At 48.1% G+C, this 21,979-nt stretch overlaps 1 protein-coding gene across 1 annotated transcript in view; it reads left to right on the top strand.

Moving 5' to 3' along the window:
* Window positions 1-452: 452 nt before the first annotated feature.
* FGD4 (FYVE, RhoGEF and PH domain containing 4) overlaps window positions 453-21,979 on the top strand; it is a 156,638-nt gene continuing 135,111 nt past the window's right edge. Inside the window, exon 1 of the mRNA XM_054696264.1 lies at window positions 453-618. Within this exon, the coding sequence (XP_054552239.1) occupies window positions 453-618 (166 nt within the window). The remainder of the gene's footprint in view (window positions 619-21,979) is intronic.

Genomic DNA, 21,979 nt, shown 5'->3' with positions numbered 1-21,979 from the left:
GGGCGGGGCGGGGCGCGGCGCGAGGGACTGGGAGTGGGCGGGGCGAGCGGGAGGGGCGCACTCGAGGCGAGCGGTGGGCGGGGCTAGGGGCGGGGCTATGCGGGTGTGGGCGGGGCTGGTGCGCGGCGCGGGGCGGTGGGCGGGGCCTCGGAGGCAGCGCCTGGAGGCGGTGCCCCGAAGCGGCGCTCGGCACCGCCAGTCCCGGGCTGCTGCTTCCCGGGCGGAGGCGGCGGCTGCGCTCACAAGCTGAACCTGGAGCGCTCCGCGTCCCGCCCCCGGGGCCTGCGCGCGATTGGCTGCGGGCAGGGGCGGGGGCGGCCCGGGCGCCGCTGCAGCGCGGCCGCAGGTGAGCGCGAAGCCGCGGGAGCGCCGCGCTGAGCGGCCGCGGAGGAGTCGGAGCCCGGGTGTCCGCTCGGCCCGGCCGACCCGGCGCCGCAGGAGCTGCCGGCGCGATGAGCGGCGAGAGCGGCTACAACTTCAGGCGGGTGGCGATCCGACGGAAGGTCGACTTCGCCTACCTGCCGCCCGGGGCGCCCCGGCCCTGGAGCCGGCCGCCGTCGCACCCGAGACGAGTGGACATGGCCGCCTACAGGCGCCTCCCGCCCGCCGCCGCCTCAGGTGAGTGTCCCCGCCGCGGGGGGCGCGGGGCGGGGCGCGGGGCCGCAGGTGAGCGGCGCGGGCTCCCGGCAGGTGCGCCCGGTGCCAGACGGGCGGTCCCGGGGGGCTGCGCTCCGCCACTCCCCGCCTCTTACCGCTCCCATCCCTTCCCCGAGGACCGTGGGCAGGAACCCGGCCTTTGCCGAGCTTGTCACTGCGGGGATTCCAGAAGTAAAAGTATCAAACGAAAGAAAAGTTTGGTGAGAAAGGACCAGGCCAGTGTCCACATCCTAAAGGTTGAGTTTCTCGGCTAAATTCCTGCGAGCGGCCGACCCGGGAGGGACGGGCCCCCGGCCACAGCCTCGCGGGCGTTGCGCGGACCCGCGGTCCGGGGCTCCCTGCGTTCCCTTCTGCGAGGGCGACTCCCACCCCGCGGGTGCAAGGTGGCGCGGCACCTCGGAAACCCCGTCTCAGAGCAAGAAACCGCTTTCTGGGCGCCGCTTTCGTGTTAGCAAACCCAGAGGGCAGCGCGTGCCGTGCTGTGCTGTGAGTCCTGGATTCTCATCGAATCTTAGCGTGGGAAGAAATCCTCAAGATAATCCAGACAAGCTCATGCTTTCTCCTTCCGTCGTTTAAACGCATTCCATTCTCCCGGCGAGCCTGGAACTATGTAAAACGCTGGGATGTTTTTCGTGACTTGCAAAACTTTCCTTTAAAATCCCGCCCCCACCTCCATTCCCACCCCCACCCCTGTGTTGTTGCTCCCGTTCTGTCTTAACCAGAGATTGCTTGTGAATAAGCAGTTGGGAGCAACACCCTTATTTAATCAGTAGAAATACAAAGACTTTTATTATTTATTATTATCACCCATTTTGTGATGGTTATGCAAAGTCACTGTGGTGATGGTCTGGTTTGGAGAAATTCAGGAATCTGGCGTTCTATCTGGTCCTTCTCCTGCAGCTGGAATGTGCCTAAGACAGAAAAATGTGACCCGTGATGAATTACAAATAGACAGCCAACTTGGGTGAGGGCGGAAATAGCCTTAAGGGAAAATAGTTAAATCGCTGAATTTCTGTACCTTAGGTCTCCATTTCCATCTGGGCAACGAGGACAGTGGAGAGAGAGTGAAGGCTCCAGACAGACTCGTGATTTGCTTTAAGACGAATAGAAGTGTTTTCTTCCCTTTTAAATGAAAGCCATTGCTTTGTTTTGAACTCACTAATTTATGAATTAGTTTTCAAGTTGTTGAGCAGCCATCCCAGTTTGTGGTCATCAGCTGTTTTTGATATGAAGGCAGTGGAATTTAAATTCTTTTCTTCACGTTTTACTTAAAATTATCTTAGTTTCCAACTCTGAGTAGGTGAGCAAAAGATGAATTCTAGGAGGACCCTCCTAGAATTAGCAGCAAGTGGGCAATTATCTGTAGATAATTTCCACAAGGCATCTGGGCTTATAGGAGAGAGAGTCCTTTATTTCTTTTCTATTCCACTTTTTTGTTCAGAGAAAATCCAAAACACTTTTTTTTTCCTACGAGATGGAGAACTTAGCAATAAACTTTGCAGGTCTGTTATCTAATCTCACAGTTCTTTGTGATATTTTCAGGGTTGCAAATTAACTATCTCCATAAGTACTATTTTTCCTCTTTATAATCTGGAGTATCTGTTGGCCTGTGACCTACTCTTTTGACAGTCTGCCTCCAACTGTTGAGTGGCCACACCCTATTCAGTTTGGTGCAGATGGGCAGAGTATTTTATAAAGTGTTTCCTTCTTTGAATCAAATATGCCTCCCTATTAAGTCTTATCCAACTAATCTCTCAGTATGTTGGTAGGATTGCTACAGGGCAGGGAGACGGCACCCCAGACTCCGCAAACCTGCCTGTTCTAAATAGGTTCTGCCATCTGCTGCATCAACGCAAAACATATGAGACTTTAATGAAAAGGAACTTTAATACAATTAGGAAACAATACAGGAAAGGCAAAGAATCTAGATTCTAAATCAAGCACCCAAAGTTACCCATCTCCTCGTGGGTAAAAGTCCACCCAAGCAGGATTGGCCCAGAGCAAGGCCCCAAAGCCTGCCACACGTCTAAAGCACCTTCCAGTGGAGACCCGTAGAAAAGTCTTATAGGAGAGAGACAAGTCTGAGAGGAAAGGATCAAAATCAAGATAAAAGCTGCCATTCTCACCTCCCACCGGTCTCTCACCCACATCTTTGTCACCCAGTCCAAGACCAGAAGGCAAGTGCAGCTTCTTCATGTGTCTCTCTGCTCCCTGCAAGTCTCCTTCTGGTTCTCCATCCTGCTTCCTTCCTTCTCTGTCTCCTCTGCAACTTCATCTCTTCTCTCTTTAGCTCTACCCTCCCTTGGGTGGGGCAGGGAACCTGGAACTTCCCCTTTTCCTGGGGACCACCCTGTTACGGGATCATTCCCTCATCAAAAAGTAAACCAGGCTTAAATTTCCAAGAAGGACTGATGTACTCTCTGGCACCTAAAAACAGTATTTATATATAAAAGACACAAAATTGACACCCATTACACACAGTGGACATTACTCATAAGCAAAATGTTACTGTCCCTCTCGAAGAAGGAACAAAAACTAAGAGGCCGAGAACTTAGCAGAGAATTCTGTGTGGTACTGGTGTGCTAGATAATTGTGAAACTCACTATTTTTAGAATTCTCTGCTTTTCAAAAATAATGAAGAAAAAAATTACCAACTGCATCTTCCTGTACCTGAGGTCAAAATTTGATGAATGAATGAGTGGATGAATGCCCTCCACCTGTAACAGGGTGGTCAGGGTTCCCTGTTTATTCATAATAGCCACTAATTAGTTGGTGCATTATCTACACAAACACATGTGTATGAGTTTATTCCCCACAATCCCAGAAGCTAGGTAGCATGAATCTCCTTTTACAATGGAAGAAATTGAGGCATGGAGGGTTTTGCTTAGCAAGGGTTCCATTTAGACTTGCAGGGGTCTGGATTTTATGGCCATTTTATTTTGGTGGAAGGAAGGCAGCTTCTCCCAGGTATTAACTCCCTCTGTGTGGAACTTTGGTGTGGGGCCTGGGGTTCAATTGGTTGCCATTTTGAAAGCTCGGGGCCATTGATGGGATGGGGCGCCCTGCTTCTGGGGCCAATTACAGAAAGATGGTTCATTCATGTGACCCTCCAGGGACTCCTGTCTCTGGTGCTGTGTGTTCCATTTGCCTGCGGACAGCCCCATCCTCAGTGTGGACCTAGAGGACGTTCCAGGCCCACGTGGCACTTTGTGTTTCTGAAAATGCCTGAGCTGTTGGAACCCACAGAATTAAACTGCACTCTGAAACCTAAAAACAAAAAGCATATATGTTGTACTTTACCCAGCATCCTTGCTCAGGGCCTCTTCACATTACACGGCATGTGAGCTTGCTGTCCATAGAGGCCCTTCTCCAGTTCTCACCATGGCTGGAACATCCGGTTTCCTTTCTGGTGATGCTTCAATATCCTGACACTCCCCAAGACCAACTGCGCCTTCCCTGGGGGAGTAGGGCAAGAGCCGTGTAAGTAATTATTGGTTCATTTCATGCTGCCTCTGAACCAGGGCCAGCTTTGTTTTACTTCCAATTCTTCTTTGTCTGACTACCCAGCAAAACAGGAGGTGGCATTCTCCTTTAGGGAAGAAAAGCATGTTTCAGGACATCTTGCCGATAATGCCGTGCAAGCAGTTAAGCTTCAGAGACAGGGCTCGAACCATCTCTGGCCTCATGGGCCCATGCAGGGGCTGGCTTCGAGGCTCCCCTGGACTTCAGGTGGCAGTTGGTACAGTGACTTCTGTGTGGGGGTCAGGGCTGAGCTTACCCGCAGCCCCACTGAATGGATATTGTATTTAAAACTGTGATCTGAAACAGTTAATGTATCTAGAGGCTTGTGATAAAGCATTGAGGTGCTTCCACACAGCTCCTGTGCTTAGAGACGACTTATTCATGGACTTTCACATTAGAAAGCCCTTCCCACGGACAGGAAGTGGAAGAGTCCTCCATCTCCTGGAGAGAGCAGTCACTCACCTTTTAGTGAGTAACCGTGTAGACTTGTAACCTGAGAGCATGGAAATGCTTTCACACCTGCTCCCCCATTTCTTGCATTCCTTTCCTCTGTGAGCTTCCTGGAGCCTCCAGAGAGAGAGAAGAGGACCTGGGACTGGCTGGAACAGGGATGCGGGCTCTGGCCAAGGCAGGCCACTGCCCTGCCCTGGGACCTGTCTTGGTGTGGTAAAATTCTTTTCTGCCCGCACCACTTGAAAGTTGATTGGAAAAGGTTTCAAACATGATGCATTTAGTTGTATGGGTGTGAGGATATCATGAGATTCAGTAGGTTTGGAAAGGAACTCTGAATCTGAAATTTAACAATATTTATCAGATAATTTTGGTGATCTGCTTGGTTGCCAAATGCCATCTTTCTGGCACCATCAGATTACTTAAAGTGCTAATTAGCAATTCCCAGGCCTGCCCAAAGCTGAGTCAGTATCCCTGGGTGGGGCTCAACAGGTGCCCAGATGGCTACTGTGCAGCTGGGGCTGTGCACTCTCCGGTACCCCACCTCTGCCCTCCCCTCACGGTCAGCCTGTACCAGTTTCAGCTCACACCAAGGTCAGCCTGCACCAGAGTCAGCTTGCACCAGGGTGTGCTGCAGGGAGGCAAGGGATGCAGCGGACCCTCCTTCAACTGACCACCATCGGGCCCTCTGGAATCGGGGCCAAATGTGTTCCCCATTTGTGGTTGATTCCGAGTTGCATTTTTACATGTTACGGGTCTTTGCTGTTCTGCTGTTTCCACTCACCCCACCTTGTCCCCCTGAAGGAGGCTTTGGTTGGGGCTAACACATGCTCTGTCTCCCTGCACCCACTTGGCCTGCTTTCACAGAGGCCCAGTGCCAGTCTCCTGTGCTGCCCACCCTTTCCCAGGCAGGAGAGCGAATCCATCCTCAGCTGCTGTTCTCCTCTAGACCCTCCAGCTTTGCTGGCGCCTTATGCTTCCCCAGAGGTGAGACTCTTCTCTCCTCCTAGACTTCAAACTGTGACATCCCTGGCCTTCCCACCAGCGCCCTTCTTGCAGGCTGGACCGTGGCCTAACAAAGTCCCAAGCATCATCCAGGGCCTGCTTTTGACCTTAATTCTTAACTTCTCAGCGGTGCTTGTTTCTTTTTTAAGTTCTCTTCATAGTCTTGATTACCGGGGAGCTCTTGGTCTTCCTATGCATGGTATCTCCAAGGCCCTTCCTCTGGCTGGTCCCTGGTCCTCCTGCCTACCATCTCTCCCCTCTACACCACCCACCCAAGTTCTCTCCCCATTGTTTCCTGATTCTTCTCTGTGGTCTTCTCCACACTTGGGCTTCTTCAGCAGGTCCTTGTACTCAGTTTTGTCTATCTGTGTGTCTCAAGGCACCAAACACAGCTTCCTTTCTTGGCTGCCTTCCAGCCCCTCCTCCCGACCTTCCTGGGTGGCTCACCAACTTTGCTTTTATGAGGCATCCATGTTTATTTCCAGCTGCTCCTCTCTGATGTCTACATGCGCTGGAGCCCACTAGCTCCCTTCCCCTCGGCCATGGCCAAGTTTAGTCCAGTTTTAGACCCCTCTACAGACCTGGTCTCCCCCTTCATGTTCTGAACCTTCCTGGGGTTGCCGGCCTCCAGAGGTTGTAGGCCTCCTGTGGCATCCCAGCTGCCTGTTCCTAATGCCTGTACTGGGACATCATCTCAGAATGACCATGAGGGTGCTTGGTGGGCAAGTCTTTACCTGAGACACCTCTAGGTAAAGAGGGGCCTTTCACATGTCACACAGACACTCACCTGGGTTGGAGGATTTGAGTCAGGTCCCATGCCTGACCACGCTGCAGGGAGTGTGTGGCCATGACAACTGCCCTCCATCTGGGCAGCAACCGGGCCACTCACGGGGCAGCTGCTTGGTATGTGCTGTAGGAACTCACGTTGCCAGTGGTACCTGCTAGCACCTTGAGCAGGATAGGACAGGAGCCTGGGAGGTGCACTCACCCATCCAAGTTCCCCAGTGAGCTGGGGGGCAGGGATTCTGACTGACGCTTGTAAGCCCTGCACTTTCCTGTCTCCCCAAAATGTCTTAAGACCACTGCTTCTGACATTTCTGGACATAAGGATGTCGGTTCCTGATCTTTAGAGATAGAATCGAGTTTATCCCGAGTCTCAACATGAAACCACCTCTCAAGTCCACTGTGGCTAACGAGGAGGGAAAAGGCAGCCTGAGAAAGGATTCTGGATATGGAAACAGGAGGGGGTCCTGGCTTGGCCCTATAGCTGGACATCCCCTGGCTCCTTCTGCACCTGACCTCTGCCCCTGTCACAGCTCATCCATGGGATCTTCCTTTCTGACCCCAGGTCAGGAGTCATATTCATGTTCATGAATCGTGTTAATTTTAGATGTTGTCCAAAAAGCAGGCACAATTGCGTTTCTCCTCCTTCTCCCTATTAAACCACTGTGGCGGGCGGCTGTGTCACAGGTGTGTTTACAGATGCACACACATGGTGCTGATACATCATGTGACGCTGCAGTCTTGAGCCACATAGTCTTTAACACTGAGAGGCACGTGTGGCCTCCCCCACCACAGGCCTTGGGGCAGCCCCATCAGGCCTGTCCTCGCAGCGGGACCGGCTCTGACTGGGCTGCTAATGAGAGCCCCTCTGTGGGCCTTTTGTAGAGGAGGGTGCTCAGGGGCCTCTGGTTTTGAAAATAGTGAAAAGAAGGGGGAAACAGGGGCAGGGAGGAAGTGGCCACATTGTCCTCAGCCAGCGAGGGGCCCAGGAAAAGCCCTTCTCAACCAGCGCTCTGCTCGGTCCAAGTTCTGGAGCTGAATGACTGCTTGTGTGCTTTTGTTGACCTGGCGCACTTGCTCTGACCACATTGTGGATATCGGGGGGGAAGAAGAAGGAAGAGAAAGTATGAAGACACCCACATAAACCGCACTTTGTGGGCTCTGCCCTTCACTGGCAGAGAGCCTGGACCGGCTGCCGGGTCCTCAGCCCTTAGCACTGGGGGTGGCCCTCTTCTGGGGGCCTCTGGGAGTTATATTGACAATTGCACATCTTGCTGCTTCACTAAAAGCCCTTATTTCAGGACATGCATTCCTGCATGCCTTCTGTTCATGTCTCCTTCCTGGCACAGACTCCCAGGTTCCTCTGCAGTATTTACTTTTTCACCATGAAAGCATTTTTCCCCCCATTAATCCTTGTTTCAAGATCAGTTTCTTATAATAAGTTCCTGCAGATGCTGTAGTAGCTCACTGAGAAAATGAGCTTTCTTGAGGGCTTTTGAATAGCTTTAATTAATAGTTTATGTCTGCTTATTTTCCTTTATCTAAAAATACCCCCATGGAAAGATTAAGAAAATGATTTATCCTTCTTAATACTTATCTTCTAGTATTTTCTTTCCTTGCTCATGTGTTCAGGGACACAGTTTTGTTTTTTGGTTTTTTTTGAAGATTTATTTATTTATTCATTGCGTAGAAGAACTGGGGTATAGGCCAGAGGTGCTGTGGGTTGAGAGCATTCCCCAGAGATAGAGTGGGGAGCAGAGCAGGAGGAATGATAGAACGAACTACAGTACTGAGGGAAGCAGTGAGCTAGACAGGAGAGGTCTGCTGCACCATGTGGGTCAGTTCCTTGACTGGGGATTGAACTCAGGCTGTAGTGGTAAAGCCTGAGACTAACCCCTTGGCCACTGAGGGGGCCCAGCTTTTGTGACAGAACTGAAAAGCATTAGTCACATCATAATACATAAATTTCAGTCACTTGGACTCTGACTTTCAATGTTTAAAAAGTGTTGACTTCTTGAGGCGTCCCTGGTGGCCTAGGGGTAGAGTCTCAGCATTAGTGCTACTATGGCCTGAGTTTGATCCCTGGCCAGGGAGCTGACCCACATGGCGCAGTAGAACTCTCCTTTCTCACCTGCTGCTCTACTCAGCAGTATATTTTGGTCAATCCCCCTGTTCTGCTCCCCACTCTGCCTCTGGTGAGTCCTCTCACACCTGGCCTATACCCCAGTTCTTGTATGCAAAATTGGAAAAGGACTGACTTCCTCTGTTTCAGGTCTTGAACTGCACCTTCCCACCAGCTCTCCCTGCTCCCCTATTTCCCATCTGCCTGCTGGAGGCCATGTTCTCAGTGGCAGCTCGTGGGGCCAACAGGGGAGGAAGAGGTGGGTCGGTATTTTGGGGGCTGGTGTTAACGGCCAACACTGGACAGACCTGGGGGATCTGGCCTCTCATCAGCGGCCACAGCCTCTGAGACGCTGGGGGCTGGTTTAACTGGAACAGGTGGAGGTGGTGTGTGGGCTCACCTGATCTAAGAATAGGGCATAGAGGAGGCGTGAGCGCCGAGGCACAGGGACGCTCACTTCATCACCCTCAGGGACCTCCTGAGCCACTTAATGCTAGATGACCCCTGTGTTCTCATCCAGTGCGAGGGAAACCTTGGGAAACACTGACGTTTCCCAAACTCTTGAGGAGCCCCTGGCTCCTTCTGGGCTCTGGGAGGTGTGAGTGAATGGGTGCGTTCAGGGAATCCTGCGTGGAGCACTTCCTGTTCAAAGTGCACATTTTTTTTTTTTTGCCAGGCTGACATATGCAAATCTAGCGAATGCACAAGCTTTGTCACCATCTTGCTTCCTTAAATTTTTCTCCAAAAGAGGATTCCCTTAAATAAGTTTCCTTGGTACTTTTTTTTAAAATTTATTTATTTATGATACAAGAGCTGGGGCACAGACCAGAGACGTGGGGTGGTGTGTGTGTGAGAGGACTCACCAGAGACAGAGTGGGCAATAGAACAGGCGGATTTACTGAAATACACTGATGAGGAGAGCGGGCTGTACCATGTGGGTAGCTCCCTGGCCAGGGATCAAAGTGATGCTGGCTGCAACAGCTTCATAGTGACTCAGCCCCTGCACCGTTGGGAATTAATTCTCTATCCTAAAATTTTCTGCCTATGTTTCTGTGATGGAGAAGAATCTGAAATGGGCAGTTAACTATGTAGCTTGCATGAGATCTTCCTTAACTGCAGAGAAATGGATTACCCACTACCTAAAGAAAAGGGGTTCAGGTACTCAGTAAGAGTTTGAATTCAAATAACTCTTTCAAGTGGAATATTTAAAGTGATTTTGTTGCCACCACCCCTCCCCCAACCCCCATGGGTCAATCTCATGTACATGAATATGATTTTAAATGCTTAGGTTAAATTCATTTCTTAACTCCTTTGACATAACCTGGCCTTTTCAAAGAAGAAAGCTTTAATCACACTGTCTTCAGGAAGGTCACTGCTTCTTGTAAATGAAGGTTTTGTGTATCTGGACCCACCCTGGCTTCCTGTGCATGTAATGAACTCAGCTGCCTTCTCTGTCTGACGTTAAGAAAATGAGAGCTACTTTACACTTTCATAGACCTTGGAATTTACAATATGATTAACTTGTGAACAAGGTTCAAATTTATTCTGATACAAAAATCTGCAGTGGTATAAGGTACCACATAGGGGTTTGACCGAATTTTGTCTGCCCCATAGATAGGCAAAGAGGATGAGGTTAAAAGGCCAGACATAATGGTGAATGATAGAAATTTTTGTTTTGAGAGAAGCACCTGCACATCCTGAAGGTCAGACCTGGAATTAGCCCAGCCTGGGTTCAATGGGGCCTCACCTTTCAGGGGACATAGAACCTCACAAAGCAGCTTTGTCACAAAGTCAAGATACGAGGTTCATTTATTTCATAACATTGTGAAGGACTAAAGTACAGTGGAGCCTGGCACAGTCCCACATTCAGTTCTCAGCAAATGGTAGTCATGAATTGGGGATGGGGGAGTTGATGGGTCATCTTTTTCTCTCCTGTGGTTTCGGATGACCCTACCTCTTCAGTCTTTGTGAGAGCAAAAGAAACAGTGCAGATAAAGGATCTTAAACATCTCTATAAATGAGGTGATTGGTGACCAAAAGACTTTATTTACCTGTTGACAGGGCGATGATGCCCCAGGTATGTGGTCGTTGGTGGTGGTAGGGGGGCAGTTGCCAGGTCAGCACTGCTGATACATTGGTCTGGGGGGCTGCCCTGGGAAGGGCAGGGTATTTAGCACCCCTGTCCTCTACTCGCTGGGCCCAGTGTGCCCAACCACCGCAGGATCCCAGCTGAGAACTGCAGGCCCACCTGGATACCTGACATAGGAATTTAAAGTCTCCTGCGTCGCTGCCATTCTTGGTCCATGTGGTTAGTCTGGTCTCACCTCCCACCCGCCCTGCACCTGGAGACTGCCTGTGTTTCTCTGCCAAGCAGGAGTTGCTTCCTACTTGTTACACAGTGTCTACCTTGTGACTTGAAAATACTGACAAAGATTTCTGCAGCTTTCACAGGAGAGGTACCTGGCTGCTCTAGCTTCACACTAGAAATTCCTGGGCTCTCTGGCCTGTAATTCTTAGAGTAATGGTGACTGGTCTGGTTTGTGCCTGGTGTCCCAGGTATTGGTGCCCTTGGAACAGGCCTCTGTGCATTTGTTGAGTCTGTGTGTAGAGGGGGAATGTGGAGCCCTGGACGTTCAGGGACTGACCCTCCCTCTTCCTCTTCAGTCCGCTTAGATCTTGTTGTTTCTGCAGTGGTTTTCTGTGCCTGCGATAGAGGGGGAGTGGGCACAAGAGCCAGAGCAGCCCCTTACTGTGGGGCATTTTAAACAGGCCAGGGTGGAAGTGCTGTGTGTGCTGGGAATAGTGGGGCCTCGGAGTGTGAAGTAGACATTGATTCATGTAGTTCAGGGCTTTGCTCACCAGCTGCTGAGCAGAGGTCCCCTGCACAGCTTCACAGAGTCCCCTGCTGACTCTCTGGGGCGCATGTTCTTGCACTTAGTGTGCAGGTTGACACCCTGTGGGCGGCGCCGACTGCCAGAGTCTCAGCACTGACCGAGGGCAGAACCAGGACATGTCCAGCTGCCCAGGGCCTAAGCAGTGACCACTAGGGATTCCATCCCTGTGCTGCTGGAAACCAGCCACACTCCCAGTTTGTGGGATTAAGAGAGGCAGAAGTGCAGAGCCTTGTTTCTCATACTATCTACAAAAAAAGGACCTCAGTGGTTTGGGCCTCTGGGAGAGAGCAGTAGTGCTCCCTCTCTCTCCGTCTCCCTTGGGCTCTCTGCGTGTGGCTTCCTGGCCTGGGCCCCTAGCTGCGAGTCTGGGCAGATTGTTTTTAGGGCTGGGGGAGGTGGCTGCTCTAGGCCAGCTAAGTGTTTACCTCACCAGGATGCCTCCACCAGGGGAGGCCTGCCCCGACCTGCACAGAGCCCCCCCATTAGCCTGTATCGAGAGTGCCCCTGGGAGAGCTGTTGACTTTGTGGTGCCTTATCGCACATTCTTCCTTCTGTCCCTCCTAGTTAGACAAAGGTCACGCAACCGTCCCGGGAAGCTGGTCCAGCTCAGCCCTTCCCTGGGGCAGCTGTTCCAACAGCAGAGGGTTTTCATCAGAGCAATTGTGGGTCTATTGCCATTCCTGAGGGTTTTTGTTTTTCATTCATTATTGCTAGAAAAAGGGGTGTGAGAAGCAGAATATCAAGTCAAGAAAATTGATTCCTGTAGAAAAGACCAGTGCCCTCCTCAGTCCTTAGGTCAGAATGTATCATTATACACTGTTACGTTCAGGTTTTTTTTTTTTTCCCTTTGTGCATTTGGTTATGACAGTCTTGGGGAAGGAACCTAAAAGAATATTTAAAATGGTCTAAAACTGAACCCAATCAATCAATTACGATTTAAAAAAAAAAACGGGTGACTTCTTAAAAAGCTGGCTTTTTTGAGCCATACAGTTTCCCCATTTAAGGTGGACAGGCTGATATCTGAGATGAAAAAACTGGGTTTTTTGGAGACAGTTCCATAGAAATCTGAATTAGGCAGGGTTTTTGACAGAGAATTTCCTGCCCTCTAAAATGCTTAACTGTGGCCAGGGACACCCTTGAGGCAGAGATGAGACAAGGAATGGGGTGACATTTCTTTAGAATTCAAGAAATGGTTGGCAGCTTTAAAGAAGGCGCTTGGTCCCCAGCTCGTCACTGTTGAAACGTGTTTGGCCAAGTTGTGCGACATGGCGTGGAACCGCTGATCACTGACAGAGAAGCGCCGGCAACAGCCATACCCTTGACCTAGCTCAGCACACTGAGACCAAGAGTGGGGCCCACAGGAGAGCGTGTGCCTGGCACATGCGTTCCTTCACTAACAGTTGAGGGCTTTAGAGGTGTGTTCATTCAGGAAATAACATGAGCCTGAGCAAGCGGAAGGTGGTTCAAAGGTTGTTCAACGAAAAGAAATGCCTGCAGTTGCCAAGATAAGATTTATTAGAAATAGAAGTTGGTGCTGAGGTAAGCCTCAGTCTGTCCAGCCTCTCTACAAAAAAAATTCTTTAAAAAGAGCAAGAGTACTTATAATGTGTTCGATATTTGCAAAATGCTTCAATACACACTTAATACTTTTAAAAACCATCAGGAGGTTTTCTTCTTTTTGCTTTATTTTATTTTGGGGGGGGAGTATAAAATAGGTACTTAGGGCATTTGACTTTGGCTTACATGGTTCTTACCCTCTGACCACTGCTTAGAATGATGAGCTTGAAATCGGGGTCTCCACTATTACAATGGCTTTTTGTATGTGCAAAGACCAGAGGAAACATCTGATGAGAGAATTACTGAATTAAATCTGTTGTTTCTGTGGGTGCTGAAGTGGCAGTCGGAAAACATATTTATTGCATTTCATCCATGTTTTTACTTATGTGTCGACTATTTTGGGAGTGAATATAGTTGTTTTGAGAATGAGATACAATTTGAGACTGGGGATTAGGCTTCCTTATGGGTTGCGAATAAGATACACATTATTTCTGAGAATCTACAGTTTCCTTGTTAAACACAGATTTAAAAATTGGACCTCCTGATCATGAAACTTGCAATTTTTCTAGAAAAGCCTAAAGACTGGGATTTTATGAAACATTTCTTTATGGTTGCAATGAATTCAAAGCATTACTTTGTTTTTGGGACCCAACAAAGCCTCCCTCCATTCAGTTCCTGGGCATGTGGGTATAGTTCAGTGGAGACAGAGCATCAATGCCTGTAATCTTTTTTTTTTAAAGATTTATTTATTTATACATACAAGAGCTGGGGTACAGGCCAGAGATAAGGGGAGGGGGGGTGAGAGGATTCACCAGAGACAGAGTGGGGAACAGAACAGGCAGACTGACTGAAATACATTGCTGAGGGGAGCAGCGGGTGAGACAGGAGAGTCTGCTGTGCCATGTGGGTAGCTCCCTGGCCAGGGATCAAACTCGTGCTGCAGATTGCTGCATAGTGTGGTGCTTAACCCCTTGTGCCACCAGGGAGGCCCAATACCAGTAATCTTCATGAGGCAGCCCCCTACCCACAAAAGGACCTCCCCAACAAATCATGTAGTGTTGATTTAAAAACATTTGAAAATATGAAAAGTCAGTTTAAAGACGAGTCCCCTTGCCCAAACGTTAATTCTTAGAGACTCCTCTGCTTAGTGGGGCTGGCTCTGTTTTGAGTCATCACCCACTGGTTATCTTCAGAGGGTTGAAAAGAAAACCCTCACATCTCAATTTCAGGGAAAGAAAATATTGGCTCAGTCCTGGCAGAATTTCAGTCTTTGGTCCTTAAATCCCAATTTCCTTTCCTTCTATCTTCACACTTTCAGAACCCTCTTCTTATATCTCAACTCCTAGGTGTGGTTAGATGACTCAAGTCAAGGCTGTTAAAGTTATTCTTTCCCCTTCCCGGAGTTAAAGTTTGTTGTCCTTCCTGTTAAACATTCAATTTATGACAGGGTGGCACCATTATGATATTTACACTATTTTGCTGTATTTAATGAGGCTGTCCACTTGACTATGGGGATAATCTGACACAAGCAAGAACTAAGGTAAACCATAGGGCCTGGCTCACTGGTGCTGGGTCTCCCACCAGCTCAGTGACATGGTTACTCTCCTCGGACAACCCACTTAGTTTTCACCTGCGAGATGCAGACATGTGCGCAGGTGAGGCTCTTTAGGGTAAGATCTGGGCCACACCAACAGAAATGCCCACCCAGCCTACCTGGAATTCCCAGAGCAGACCCACACCGCTGTGGGCTGAAACCAAGACAGAAGAGAAGTAGGCTTCTTCCCGTTAGGGGAGGCGAAGGTGTATGTCTCCATGATGGCTTTTATGAGAGTATATATGGAAACAACCACCAGACATCCATGAAGAAGGAGAGAACACAGGTAAAAGATCAGCAAAATTCCAAGTGGATGCCGGTCCTGGGCCCCACCTGTGTGGGGAAGTCGCCTGGCTGGGTGCCTGCCCCTTTGCTTGGGTCATTCATTTGGAACCAGCATATTGAGCAGCTAGTAGGTGCCAGGCCTGGTTTAAGCATGGTGGTGGGCGAGGTGAATGGGCTTGCTGTCATTGAGAAGGCCGTCATCAAAGAAGAGAGGTAAACCAGGCAGACCCCAGCCCTCTGTGGTGTCATGGGGCAGGCGTGGGGAGAGATAGATGAGAAACCATCCCTTCTGCAGGAAGGGATGGGTGGCAGTGCTGGAGCTGGTCTGGCCACCCGAGCGGGTGCAGCAAGGGGAAGGGAGGGACGGGCAGGGCAGGGCAGTGGGCACAGGCACAGCTGGTCATCTCCTGGAGGCTGATTTACAGGAGAGGTGTGTGTGGAGGGATGCATGGAAAACTGGGGGCAACCTGGCACCTCAGGACCACTCCTGAGACAGAATATCTCTCACATGGGATTACAAATGAATATATTTTGTAAGATAGAACCCTTCTTCCGGCACTTCATTATATGATCTAGTCTTTATACTCTCGGAGGGGCAGGCAATCGTGCGTCTGTTTGTAGACTAAGAAAGGGGAGTAGAGAAATCAAAGCAGGCCATTTGCTCTGAGTACTTATTATACAAGCATGGATCTTTTTTACATTAAAAATATCCACCGTCTGGGCCTTCCTGGTGCCGCAGTGGTTGAGCGCTGGGTTGCGAAGCTGCCCGCAGCCTCTGTAGTGCCGATTTGATCCCTGGCTGCTCCCCGGCCACCGGAGGAGGGTTCCACATGGGGGCAGACCTCTCCTGCCACCCGCTGCTCCCCTCAGCAGTGTACTTCAGTCCTTCTGCCTGCTCTGCTCCCCGCTCTGGCTCTGGTGAATTCTCTCCCCTTCCTGCGCTTCTGACTGTACCCAGTGCTTGTATAAATAAATAAAATAAATAAATAAACAACAAACAAACAAATAAATAAATAAATAAAAACAAATTAAAAAAAAAAACCCACCGTCACACTGTTGCCCATAGAGTTCAGAGGACTTGTTTTTCTCACTAATTTGATGCTGAGGTACCTGAGGTGCTCAGCCTCAAATACTTGGTGCGCTGTCTTTAAGACACATCCCCCTCTATGCTCCTGACACCCTCCTTGATGGCGATGTCTAATCTTCAGGGCCGTCCATATTGTCCTGGCTGTGTCCTCGATGGCAGGACTGTCCAGTGCAAAACCACCCTAGGCCTTACCTGTCCCATCTATGCAGCCTCCCACTGTTGGGGCAGAATCCTTGACATTTGTAACCTTGACACTTGCAAAGGCTGGGAGCTGCAGTGTCGCCTTAACCCGGGTCTGTCTGAGGCCCGCTCCTGAGCTTACCTGGCTGGGCACCTAATTGGGAGGCCACATAGCAGACGCCTGTTCTCTAACCGCAGGGACTCCTGCACAGTGACTCCTGATGCTCACTCTCCGCCAGGACCCTGCTGCCTCCGTAGGCTCCACCAGGCCTCTGCTGTTGAAGCTCTTTGCCTGTAACTGCAGAGTGTTTTGTGGGGAAAGACCATGAAACCACGCAAGTCATCTCATTTCTTGTCCCTTTAAATTTATGCCCACGTATACCCGACTTCTCCTCGGAGTCACAGCCTGTGACTCTCCTCTGAGTGGCTTCTGCTGTGTTCCCACACATTCCCCGAGTCCCTTCGCAGGGCTGGTGGGACTTGCAGGCATCTTGTTCTCCAACCTGGGGCCTGGATCAGTCCCTCCTCCGGGGGTCCTGCTGCTTCTTGCTGGAGAAGGGAGTCTCACACCAGCCCTGCTGTGGGGTGTGCCTGCCCCAGGTCTGCCCAGCAGGGCAGCTTGCACGACACAAGACACACCTGTGTCCTCCACCTGAGGGTCAGAAGGCGGCCATACAGACTCGTCCAGTTCTGCTCCAACCCCTCCATATTTGCTTGTTTCCCCTTAGTCATGTGTATGAACTCCTTTCCTGACAGCAACAAACCCGGCTCATGGCTTCCTTCATCTGACTTGTGTGGGGAGTCCAGTGCCGGGTGCTGTCCCTCCCTCCATGCAGAGTCCCCCAGAACCCAACACCCCCATCTTGGGCTTGGTTCTCACATACAAAAAGACCAGACCCACGTCTCCTGTCTGGGTAAAGCTTTGCAAAGGGGTAATTGAGATCTAGGGTTGTATTCTTTTGTCATTTTTTCATCTAATTAAGTGCCTTTTGTGTGTTTCGTCCCCACCAGCAGAAGTGAGGATGTTTGTGCTGCGGGAGTCTGAGTCAGTGGAAGGCTTCCCCGCAGTCTCCGCAGCTCGTGGGCTACTGAATGTCAGGTGTGACAGTGTATTTTAGGGAGAAGTAGTAAAGCCATATGTTTGTTCAGCAACATAAAATGCAAATAAGTTGGACTAGCACTGTCTTAAAAGCCCACATCTCTGCTGGTATTCCTCATCACCGTGCTGCAGCGTACACTAGAACACTACAGCATTTTTGTGATTCTGATTTTAGGAAGACTTCCCCCGGGGTGTATTCATTTCTTGGGTGTTTATGTTCTTTCTTAGGAAAATATCTTTTTTAATTTGGGCCAGGCATGAGCAGGAAGCCACTGATGAAGGTCCTGCTGATTTCCGCAGATAAAGCAGGCTTCTGCCTCCGTGAACCACATTCCTGGGCAGATCTTTCTCCACAAACCAGTGATCTTGTTGGGAAATAGAGCTTCCTGGACCCTCCTCTCCCATATGTTAGTGCGGCACTGTTAATCCAGTAGTTCTGCTGCTTTTAACGTGCTTTTCCAGCTATTCTGCTTTACATGTTTCATTATCTTTAATCATTTTTTTTATCGAGGAATGTGGGTTTACCCCACTGTACTTGAGTTGGGGGATGCAGGACCCTACGTGCATGTCAGCACATTCCCCCTTCCCACTCTGGGTTCTGTCCCTCCAAAATGGCACTTCTAGGAAGCCGTTCTAGCTCCCTGTTACTTTCCAGCAATTTGGGGAGCAGCTTCATAGGACAGGGTTTTGTATCATGAGATACAGCAGTCGGGGTGTCACTCTTTTCCGGGCCCCGCTGAGATCCCTGCTTCCAGCTGCCATGCCTGAGAGTGAGGTCATGCTTCACTTGTTCAGGAATGGAATGCTGTTAACCCGTGGGACACTGCTGGAGAGGTCCACTCAGGTATGGTGCCTCATCATTCAGGGGCACCAGGATGGCAAGGTGGTGCAGCCAGCCAGACTGGCCTGGCCCTGGAGGTGGCGGTCCTGAAGCAGAGAGTGCAGAGCTCAGGGGGTGGACAACCTCATGTGCTCATACATGCTCTTTCGGAGTCTCTATTGTTTGGTGCTCCATGATGCCCAGTGACTCTTAAGGACCAACAATGCTAAAATGCACTAGTTAAATCACCTCATTTCACTTTTAATCTTGAAACATTTCAAACAAGCAAAGTAGAGATGCATGTGGTCTCCAGCATCATTACCCAGTCTTGACAATTATTAGCGTGTGGCCAAATATTAGCGTGTGGCCAAAACATCTTGAGTTGTAAAGATGTTTTAAGAGTGTATGGAGAATTTTAATGAAACAGGATTTGTTTATAACTTCTCACCTGTACATTATCCTCAGGGATGAAGTAATTTGTATGTAAGTCCTTCACGTGTACTCTTTCTCCGTCTATAATATGGCAAAGGAGAAACTAATTTCCAGCTCATCGTTGCTTCTGGTAAAACTTACTCCCTCTACCCCTTTGTTTTATGTTATCATTAGTATTCCTTTCTGGAAGAAACCTCGAGTAAAACAAACAAATAAAAAAACCACATCGTACTGGTGATTGTTACTTACTGGAACAAATCAAAAGAGCACAAGGTGATGTTTTGCCAGATTTCCCAAGTTTCTGATGTTCTTCTCCATTATTTCCCTGTCAGTTCAGCACATCCACAGAGAACTTTCCTCTTTGTTAAATGCTGTAGTAAGATACACATAACATCAATTTTATCATCTTAACCACTTTTAGGTGTATAGTTGATGGTGTTAAATACAACACAACACTGTTATGCACCTTTCACCTGTAAAACTGAAACTACAACCGTTAAACACTAACCCCAATTTCTCCTCCCTCTTGGCAAACATCAGTGTCCTTTCTGTCTCAGTGACTTGGTCACCATACACAGGGAATAAGTGGAATCATACAGTATTTGCCTTTTTTCCACTTAGCATAATATCTTCAGGGTCCATCCATGTTGTAACTCATTGCAGGAATTCCTTTTCAGGACTGAATACTATTCCACTGTATTGTATATACCACATTTTGCTTATTTATTCATCCGTCAGTGAGCACTTGGGTTGCTTCCACATTTTTGCTGTCCTGAACATTGCTGCTGTGAGCATAGGTATACAAGGCTCTCTTTGACATCTTGTTTTTCTAATCAATTGGGGTATATACCCAGAAGTGGGATCACTGCATCTTACGATAGCTCTATTTTTAATTTTTTAAGGAGCCCTCATACTATTTTGCAAAGTGGCTGTGCCATTTTACATCCCCATTAGCTGCATGAGGATTCTAACTTCTCCACAGCCCCACTAACACCGTTTTCTGTCTGTTTCTTTTTAAATTTTTATTTAATAGTGAGGTGGATGTGAGGTGGTATCTCCTTGTAGTTTTGATTTGCATTTCCCTAAAGGTCAGTGATCTTTTCATGTGCTTATTGGCCATTTGTACACTTCTTTGGAGAAATGTTTTTGAATTAGGTTTTTTGGTTGTTTTGGGAATTCACTATATAATCTGAATATTAAACCCTTATCACATATCTGACTGATACATATTTTCTCCCTTTATGTGGATTGCCTTTCCCTCATGATGTGTCTGTTGATGCCCGAAATTTCATATTCAAGAAGTCCAGTTTTTCCAGCTTTTCTTTTGTTACTTCTGTCTTCAATGGCTTATCGTAGAAATCAATACCAAATCCAATATTGTGAATCTCCTGTCTTATATTTTGGTTCTATATAAGGTCTTAATCCATTTTGAACTAACTTTTGCATATGGTGTTAAGTAATCAATGTCCACCTTCATTCTTCTGCATATAGATGTCCAGTTTTGTCAATACATTTGTTGGAAAGATTATCCTTTCCACCATTGAATGCTCTTGGCACCTTTGTCAAACATCATGTGACCATATATGTGAGAGTTTTCTGACTCTCCCTTATAGTTCTTTGATCTAGATGTTTGTTTTATGCTATTATCTTCTTGTTTTCATTAATTCTCATTGTTTTCATTCCTGTAGCTCCACAGTGAGCTTTGACATCAGAATGAATGAGTCTTACTTTAAGATTGGTTTTGGCAATTTGAAGTCCCTTGAGAGTTCATATCAATTTTAGCATGGGCTTTTCTATAACTTCAAAAAACTATTACTGGGTTTTCAATAGGGATTGCATTGAATTTGTAAATCATTTTGCGTAATGTTGACATTTTGACAGTATTAAGTCATCTATACCATGACCATGGGGTGATTTTCCATGTGTTTATATCTCCTTTAGTTTCCCTCAGCTTGTTCTGTGATTTTCATCATGTAAATTTCACCTTGGTTACCTTTTTTTTTTTTTTTTTTTTGTCGGACCCTCGCTGGTGGCCTGGGAACGAACTGGCGCTGCAGAGGCTGCGGGCAGCCTCGCAGCCCAGCGCTCAACCGCTGTGCCACCAGGGGAGGCCCTTCACCTTGGTTACTTTAATTCCTAAGTATTTTATTCTTGTCAATGAAACTGCCATTGTTTTCACAATTCCCTTTTCAAATTATTCATTGTGTAAAGAAACACAGCTGAGTTTTGTATGTTGGCTTTGTATCCTATTGCGCTGAATTTGTTCATCAGTTTTAACAGTTTTTGGTGTGTTTGTTCTCCTATAACCTTTAGGATTTTCTACACAGCAGATCATATCATCTGCAAACAGATAATTTCACTCTTTCTTTCTAGTTTGGAGCCTTTCATTTCTTTTCCTCCCCTGATCCTTGAATACTAAGTTGGATAAAAGTGGGCAAAGCAGCATCCTTTCCTTGTTCTTCATCTTAGGGGAAAAGCTGTCAGTCTTTGAGTGTGAGATTTGTGGTGGGTTTTTCCTATATGACCTTTATTAGTTGAGGTGGTTTCCTTTTATTTCTAGTTTGTTGAGCATCTTAATCATGAAAGGTTAAGGTGTTGAATTTTGTCAAGTACTTTTTCTACACCAACTGAGAGATCATGTACTATTTCTCCTTTGTTCTGTTGATGAATGTACATGACATTGATCCATTTTCAAGTACTGAGCCATCTTGGCATTCCAGGAATCAATCTGACATGGTCATCGTGTGCAATCCTGTCATTCTGCTGAATTCTGTTGGGTAGTGCTTTCTGGGGGGTATTTGCATCAGTGCTTACATGGGATACTGGCTTCTAGTTTGGGTTTTTTTTTTTTTTTTCTTGTATCTTTTTCTAACTTTGGTATTAGAATAATGCTGGCCCCATAGAAAGGGACATTATAAACCTGATAACTGTGAGTGTTTAGCTGTTAATAAAAGGGATCTATTATAAGTAAAATGTGAAATGACTACACTCACTGATTATTTCCTAGCCTGCCAGGCAGTTACTGAGCTAGCCTTGAGTAGCGGAGAGCAGCATGGAGAGGTTACCAGAACATTGGTATCTGGAAGCCAGAGACAAGCTCTTCATGTTCCAGAAGCAATGTGCTGTCTATGCCCTTTCCTCTTTTAATATGATTTACATGAGTGAATGATAGATGGGGAGTGACTTGCAGGAATCGGAGTGTGTTCCCCATAACACTTTACATACTTTGAAATGCAAAACTTCAGTTACTCAAAAAGCAGAGTGGAAATAAGCAGCCTCCTTTGTCCTGGGAAGAAGTCCTTTTTCTGCCATGGACTTATGCCATCTGCAGCGACTTCCCACTTCTTATTATGATTTAAAATTTTATACATTCAGCTTTGTTGGTCTAAGAAGTCAGGAGGCTGGGCATGTTGGCCTGGGTTCAAAGAAAGCGGTTAGGACACATAGGTTAGGGCAGAAATCCAGGAAGTGTCCCAGGGAGGAACATACAAG

This window comes from Talpa occidentalis, unplaced genomic scaffold (genome assembly GCF_014898055.3).
Source record: "Talpa occidentalis isolate TD23 unplaced genomic scaffold, MPIMG_talOcc4v2.1 talOcc4.16, whole genome shotgun sequence".
Classification (NCBI taxonomy): domain Eukaryota; kingdom Metazoa; phylum Chordata; class Mammalia; order Eulipotyphla; family Talpidae; genus Talpa; species Talpa occidentalis.
Note: the sequence above shows the minus strand (reverse complement) of the source record. Positions and strands in the feature narration are given on the sequence as shown.